The 8,368-nt window shown below is 41.2% G+C and overlaps 1 protein-coding gene across 7 annotated transcripts in view; it reads left to right on the forward strand.

Moving 5' to 3' along the window:
• LOC111252605 (uncharacterized) overlaps positions 1–7,048 on the forward strand; it is a 66,760-nt gene extending 59,712 nt beyond the window's left edge. For all 7 annotated transcript variants that reach the window (XM_086992700.1, XM_086992701.1, XM_022810783.2 and 4 more), the window contains 5 exons: positions 157–225; positions 673–832; positions 3,182–3,394; positions 3,589–3,830; positions 5,100–7,048. In XM_086992700.1, the coding sequence (XP_086848826.1) occupies positions 157–225; positions 673–832; positions 3,182–3,394; positions 3,589–3,830; positions 5,100–6,275 (1,860 nt within the window). In that variant the 3' untranslated portion in view covers positions 6,276–7,048. The remainder of the gene's footprint in view (positions 1–156; positions 226–672; positions 833–3,181; positions 3,395–3,588; positions 3,831–5,099) is intronic.
• The last annotated feature ends 1,320 nt before the right edge of the window (positions 7,049–8,368 follow it).

The raw sequence follows: 8,368 nt of genomic DNA on the forward strand, positions 1-8,368 counted from the left end.
AGCATGTCGGATTTAATTCAGTACACTGTTACGCTTAGGAGAGCTTGTTTGTAACGTGGGTCGCCTGTGTCAGTTAGCATTATTAACGTATTTATAACGATACATTTAACACAATCTAGTAACATATCTTCACTTACTGCTGTAATGTTGTTTCAGGGTCTCAATGCAGGAACAGATAACATCAATATGCATTCCAGTTTAGGCGTCGGTGTCATTAGCCTACTGGTAAGTTGTGACAAACCTAAAAAACTTGATCAATAACGTCAGGCTTTCTAAACATGATGGCTCTGTCTATTTTGTTTCGACAAGGAAAAAATTATATATTTCGCTCATTTGTTCTATAGTATTTTATTAACAGGAGTTTTCAACGAAAAGCCAGATCAATTTAAGTAACACAAGCACGTTTGACTTTATTTCGATAGAGTTGTTGTACTATAGGTCTCCGGTAGTTCGAGGCATGCAGTTTACCACTGGGTAGTCCGGTATATTTGCTTTTCATAATATGAGATTTAAGTATATTTATCTAAAATCTTCTCCCGATGAACGTGACCTAAGAGGCTAATATGGCCGTCTGACCTTGCACCAAGCTGCAGGTCCTCATGTGTGATTTTTTAGGAGCTTGGTAAACCTGTTGGCCATGGCTATGTATATAAATTTCGCTTTTGTACAAAGGTGGCGTGGTTGACGGCTGGTGTGGGAACAACTGAACGTGTAGTAGGAGAAAATGGAGAAGTTTACGTTCCTCCGCCTCCGCAATTGTCTAGACAACTTCAGAGGAAGTTCCCGCATGCGAAAAAACTCCATCCAGCCCTGCTTCCGAGAAAACATCAGGGTAAGAAATCTCACCCAATGCAAAGCACTGATCTATTAATTCTTGCCTTTTTTCTTGATTTGGGCTAGATCTCACTTTTTGAAATCATTTGTATTGAACATTCACGTAAAGTAGACGATAACTAGCATTGTTATATCTAGACATTTACAGAGGTCACAGAAAAAATGAATTGCAAGTATCAAGAATGAAGTAAGTATGGATGAAGACGACCGTGTATCAAGTTGATATTTAAAAGACGAATTGAGCAGTCAATGATGACTTGTGTCGGGTTCCCGAACAGTCAAACGATATCTCCGGTGATGCTAAACCACCACAACAATTCGCAGACCAATAGCGTCTTCCCTTCTCTAGTAATGCCGTCTCTTCGTCCACTCAACAGCATTAAGAGATTCAACTAACTAACTAACCGGTAGGGCCAAAGATACTAACATCTGGGGCAAAACGGATCTAGAAAGACTGATACGCCTTTCTTACGACGATGTAAAATAGTTTGAACTTTAATATTTAGGACTACTTCGGTTAAACATTGCTTTCAACCATTGGCCCCTCTATATGGAGACAATATGGAGCATGCTTTCGCGTAGTTCTCTAGGCAAACCTAGACCACCTCTGGTATCCTTAATTTCGGCAAAAGTAGACGTTTTCATTGCATTATCATGCGAACATGCCACACAGTGCTAAAATATCCTAGACGATGTGTTGTAGCTGCTCGTTGCACTGGACCCGTAGATCGTCTCCTTCAGACGACTTCTATCAAGCCTTTATCCCTGTGTATAGGACATAATGCTGATCATAATACATCGCCACTAGATTCACGCGTGCATTCATTTTACCGCACTGCCCATTACGCTGTTGCGTCAGTGTCATCGCAAACCTTCACAATATGTGTTTAGATATCCTTTGATTCCTTCCTCGAGATAAGCGCATATTCTTCTACCGAAAACAATTACAAATTTTCAACAAACGCCGTTCACGCCTGCGGTGTGGAAACCTACGTGCTAAACGTTACTTATTGTTATTATAATAACGTGGTCTATCCCGGTACGTTAACACTTGTTTGCACAGGAGTCATGTCTGAGGCAAGATCGCGCGAGGAAGTCGGCGGTCTAGACAGCTACCGTGGGCTGTGGTACTCGCAGCAGATGAGGCTACTCGTTATGTTGACGCTATTCTCTTCCCATGTCCTGGAGCCTCTGACATGGTCACGCCACTGCCTATGTCGAAGTGATTTCCGGCGGCAGCGGGCTTGATAATGATGTCTATTATTAGTGAGAGTTTAGGCAAAAAAAGACTAGATGGTTTTTTCAAGGAGACAGATTTAAAGCAGCTTTTTACTACGCTTAAGGAAACCAAATCCATTTGTTGAAAGTGGAAATACTAGACAACTATTCAGAAGCAATTTGCTTTTTGTCCTTACCAACATTTAACAACGTTCTTTAATAACAGTTGCGACGTTCAATGAGATCGCAGCTCTTTGGCTAGCAAACTGTAGCGTTCCTCCTGCAAATCGCCGGTATTATTATATTATATTCTTATGTATATATTTTTTCATATATATATTATTTCATAGTAAAAACTTGGTGGAAATAGCAAACACGATACCGCCCAGTACAAGCGAGTAGTCTTAAGTGTAATTATAATACCGAGTTGACATTATAAAACAACCCGCTTCTATAATATAAACAAACGCCTGCCAGTGTCTAGTTCTGTCTCGTTGATTTTTATGCATAACACAGGCGTGAAAAGCTGCGCGATGCGCAGGACAAGAACCTGATGCTTACATATTATGCAAGAAGATTTCATTCGTGTTCGAAAAATGCTGCAGATATTATAAATCCAGTTAAAACTACACGCATTTCATTGCTTAGTTGATCTTTTCATTGGGCTTGTTTCTTATGAACATTGGCCGATTAGACATTAACATATGTAGAATGATCTGGAATACAACAGAATATTAGTATTCCTAGACCTTTCAGGGACGTAGTAAATATCCTCCGGGAAAGAAAATAAGCTGCGTGGAAGGATTATCGTATATACGATTCAATAGACCAAGCTTCGTTACCATCCTGCACAACAGACTGTGTTAACTCAGGAGTCAAGCTTTGGTTCTAAATCGATGAGTAACTTAAAGTCGAAAGACTTTCGGGGCCCAAGGAAATCTTCGGATCGTATAATGCATCTGTATAAAGTTGTTTCAATGACGACAATGTTTAATCCGATCGCAGATGCAGGATTTCCACACGGACCACCCTTATATTATTATGCCAGCACATGATTTGCTTTTTTTGAAGAGGACAGTGAACGTGAAGATGACCACTATATACGAATTGATGAATACTTCTGTTCCAGCCGCACTCGTACACTCATTCTCGTCGCTATCACCGCTGGTGTCATCAGCTGCGAGCAAAGAGAACAGAGACTCCGTTGAGCTCGACCGTACCCTCGAGGAGGAGCATTTTTTGCCGCAACACGACCCACATGTTGCGAAATTGCTCAACGTAGACGTTCGCTGCAGCCGGGAGTCACTCGATGTCCTAATGACCTTCGACAGCCCGTTCCATGGTTAGCTTCAATGATTAGAGTGTAACAAGCCGAATCAAATGCAAATTTCTTTAAGTCATAGTATGTCGAGAATATTTGTTATTCTGCATTTAACTACTTGTAACTTACTTACGTATGATTCAAATGTTTCGGCTAAACTATCACGAGATTCCAATGTTAAAGTACGCTGTCTCTTTATTTCTCTCTTGTGTCAGGCGTAATATATTCGAAGGGTCATTACTCGGACCCCCAGTGTCGGTATCAACATCAACCATTATCTGATCCGGTTAACGCATCACCGAATTCGGCGGAACAGGTTGTTTCGCCTGACTCCGCAACCCAAATGCGCTTTACGGTTTACCCTGATCGTTGCGGAAGTCGATTGGTTGAAGGTCCACAAAATGGAGAAACGTACATAGAAAATACGGTGGTCGTACAGAATACTCCGGGAATTCAGGTAAACGCTTTCCTAGAGATCGGATGTTAAGCCAAAATGTCGGCAAATCTGGCATGGTAGAATAAATTTCGTCTCTCCATATTCAACGTCAGATATTGTGCGTTTCACTGTGTTTCCCGCCTTTAGTTTAGTTTAGTTAGAATATATCACAAACGATCTTATAACTTTCTTTATTTGCTTAAAACCTTTAGTATACGCACAAATGTCTCTTTACCTAATGCTTTTACACGTCGCTTACGTTACGCGGTGGTTCAGACGCATATCAGTGACCTCAGAATGATAAAGATCTTTCCTCCTGGCTGAGCCCGGCAAGCCGTTCATCAGTCTTCGGAGGACTAGCAGCGAGAAAACACGTCGCGCATCAATATCGAAGCACAACTGACTCAACCTCATTTTCAACTGCTCCATTGTGTATAATGATAATCCAGTATAATCGTTGTCCAATGCGAGAAGCAGCAAATTCTACGATGACTTACCGAAAGATTTCGGGCTACGAAAACTCGTACTGACGTGCTCCGACTGTCAGAAGGTCCAACGTTTTTCCGTTCATTGCATGCCATGTTCCGGGCATGTGTAACATAAATAGAACATAATAAATTCCTGCTTACCATTTCGTTTATCTCAGGTGCTGTAGACAATTGAAGACTGTTTGTTCCGAAGAACCAGCTGAAGATGGTCGCAGAAAGTATTTTCAACTAGTTAAAATCGGATTCTTCTGCGAATGCGATGTCATAATGTTATTTATAATTTTGACATGACACTCGCAATACATGCAATTGAAAATGCGCCGCGAAAAAAAACAGATAATTTGAAAAATGAACCAAATGCGCTACGTCGCAAAGGAAACACTCAGGTGGCACTTCAATCGATTATGTATACTATAGAGCATTGTTATTTTGAGCAGTTACTATTGGCTGAGCGTTTTCTATACTATTATAAATTTACTTCGTGGAAAATGTATAATAACCGTTAGCTATTAGATGTATTGAGACATTAAACAAGTGTTTAAATTTGCCAACAAAATATGCTGTTTATTTTTTATCAAAAAGTATTCTCACGTACGTTAGCGTTCAAATGTGTACGGTTGTCGGCTTCTTACCGTCTATAGAGAACTAAAAGCAGTTAACAGGCGTATCGGTCCGCTGCATCGTTATTGTCCGTACACATTCAAGAGTACGGTTCATATGATATTAATTTTCTCCCACTTTATTGCAACTAACAGTTTTTCGTTCTAAGGGTTTTTTCTCCATTGATTTGTTTTTTTTTCAGTCTGTTGTTGACACAGCCCGCGCCTTACGTTGTGTATTTGAGCCACGTTCTGGCCCTGGGTCGGTTCTCTCGCGTACCGTCTCCTCGTCCCTATCAGTTGACGTTCTTGACGTTATCTCAGTGACCTACTCTGGTGATTCAATCGACTCGTACCTTGACGTCCAACTGGGAAAAGGCCCATTTCATGCTAGCCCAGTCAATGGGCTTGTCAAGATTGGCGAAACGCTCACACTTGTCGTTTATATTCACGGTGACGATTATGATGTTCGCGTAAAGGACTGTATGGCCCATGACGGAAATGCGGCGAATTCGATCCGGCTGAGCAACGACAGGGGTTGTGTTAGCGCGCCAAAGCTCATGGGCCCTTGGCAGAAGACACGCGAGACCGGCAACACTGGCGCGTCCGCCATCGCTTGGGCATATCTGGAGGCTTTCAAGTTCCCTGACAAACTGGAGGTCTTTATAGAGTGCAATATCGAAATATGCAAGTTTCAATGCCAGCACGATCCGCATGAGTGTCTCGTTGGTCGAAAGAAGAAATTTTCAAGCAGAAAGAAACGAGCTGTTCTCGATGATCGCATAGCGTCGAACTCTTCATCAGTTGAAAGCCCAACTCTGCCGCGTATCGCAAGCAAGACGTTGGATGATGGGGCAGGAACTGACGCCAGCTTTGTCACTGACGCTCAAGAACACGGAGATGTCACGGATACCTTGTTGAACGATCAGGAACAAGAGCAACTGGCAGAGCGTGCGCACTTAATGAGAGGTATTCGAGTTGTAGCCCCCGAGGACTCAATCGACGCTTCAGCAGTGCCCGTTCGCAGTTCGACATTTGTCGCCGTGGGAGGAGGAACTAGCGACCGGCCGGGTGGTTTACGCGCGAGGCCGGCAGGGGGCACACACCATCTTGTGCCGCATCTTCAGCATTTTTTACAGCACAACCAGCTCTGTGTTTCTACGACTGGTTTTCTCTTCGTAGCAGGGTTATCCGTTGCCGTTTTAGTAGCCCTGCTGCTTACTATAGTTGGCCTCTACCTACGGATGCGCCAACTCGATCCGGATGTGCAGTTAGTTAGTGAAGCCGCAATGGTTGGAAGCTTGCAGCGACGTCATGTGATTGCTTCCATTTCGGAGCGAGCTGGGCAGGGCGCACCCCGAAGAAAAGGCGATTTTTAACCAAACACAGTCTTTTTTTTTCAATTCAAGTCTTCTTTTGGTTATTCGACCGCACAAATTCACTACGAAAGTAAATCATTCGTTATATGTTGGTAAACAAAGTCTGTGCCTCGAAATGTGGCATGTAGCGTTTAATGATATCTGATATACCATGTAGCTTTTTTGCCGCAAGGCTCCTAGTGGCCAAAAATAACAACTATTTCATTTGCACTAAATCTTTTATTTACTGCAAATACGACTTTGTTAGAAAATTTCAGGCGATACAGTTGTAACTAGCAAATATTAAAAGACGCTCAATCAGGGAGACGGCGCACGTACGCCGTTTGTTTGCGGCGACAAATCAAAAACAAAAATATAAGCAAAGCTTTAAATGGATCGTAAGCAGCGTCGGAAGATAGGTTTTTTGTTTTGTTTAACGTGGTCACAAAGCAGAACCTCATTGTGTTCGGTAATACGTTGGTAGAACTGTACATGTTTATTGCGGTGGCTTATTTTCATACAACACAATCACCTCACACCCATCAATCGTTCATCAGCAGTCGTTCGCGCTGTAGCTCAACAACCGTTATCATACCCACAGACCCTTTGTAGTGCTTCCCTGCAGAGAGGCGTACGAGGCGCAGCCACCATTGTAATGCAGGCAAAAGAACTTAAAAATTATGGAAATCGTTATACTCAATTTTAATCCAGAATGCCACGATTGTCACAGCTAGGCTGTTGTAATAACGCTAATAAATAAAATGAAGCTAAGAAATGAAGAAGTAGCGTTGTTATTAGTTCGTTTTAATTTCGTTAGAGTTCCTGCTGTGTGCGAACGGCAAACATACATTTCCCATGAATCATAGTTGTTTCAGCATCTTGACGATCAGAATGTCAGTGTCCGAAGAAAGAGCAAAAGACAACTGGCCTCATTGTTCTGTCTGTATCTATATATATATCTTTATCGTCTTTCTATCAAAACTATCATCTCATATTGTTTCGTATCAGCTTTTAAATTCGTATATTACTGTACCTAAGGATAATTGTTTTTTTGAGATGGCGATTTAGCGATTCACGGGTTATAAAGAAAACCGAATCACCCTGTACAGCCAATTCCAGGCAGGCATCAGTATTAGTGCGTAAGCAAATGTTTTTTGAAAACCTAGAGTCTGGTAAACTAGCTTATATAACGTACATCAGCATGGTGTTGTCTTCAGTTTAACTTTAAGCAATAAACGAAAGAATTTGTTCTTCAAAAATGACTGGTGTCACCACCTGTTTAGTTGCTTTCCGTATTTAGTCCTTTGGTTAGGATAGTTGAAAGTATTGCTATTTTCGTTCGTAAAAAGTCTTGGTTAACTTTAAGTGAATCGCAGACATTTTGTGCCAGTATCGTTTAATAAACATCTAAAATTGAATAATTTCTTCATTTTCTATTATACAATTACTTGTAGTAAAGGCAGATTATTAACTATTGTAACTTTTTTGTCACTCTCTGAACACGGGAAATGTTTGATCAAAACAATACTTTCGCGAAGGCGAGCAAACGTCGCCAGGCTCGAATTATTGAATTTATTTTTGTATTTTCCCAGCTTGTTTTCAACATTTCGCAGCTTCCCCAATTCTTCCCAATAACAGCTATCAAACGTTGTGTAAATTTAAAGTGCCTTTATATCTGTTAAAGTATCGGTTTTGATAACAAATACATTTGCAAAGACATTGTATTTACTTTTGCACTTCACTATCTAAGTGTCACAATCAGCAGATTTCGTTCTGACCTGTCCCTCACTGAAGAAAAAGATGCAAGCAATTTGGATTACGTTGCTTCATCATACCGTTAGACCTGCACGAGCAACATTGTTCATGTCAGTAAAAAACGAACTGAGAAACAACGAAACGGAACGTTCGTAATGATTACCGATATTATTTGTATGCAAGGTCTGAATCAACTCGATTCGATGTTGGAAGGAAACGACCCAAAAATTTCATATGTCCTTAATAGAAGATTTAAGATGAATACCAGAAATTCATCTCCATTGGAAATATTCAATGAGAGCCAACAAAGTGCTGCAGTCGTTAATCTAACCAAATGAAGCAAGCATTATAGCAAGAAA

Source organism: Varroa destructor, unplaced genomic scaffold, assembly GCF_002443255.2.
Source record: "Varroa destructor unplaced genomic scaffold, Vdes_3.0 BEIS01000006.1, whole genome shotgun sequence".
In the NCBI taxonomy this organism is placed as follows: Eukaryota; Metazoa; Arthropoda; class Arachnida; order Mesostigmata; family Varroidae; genus Varroa; species Varroa destructor.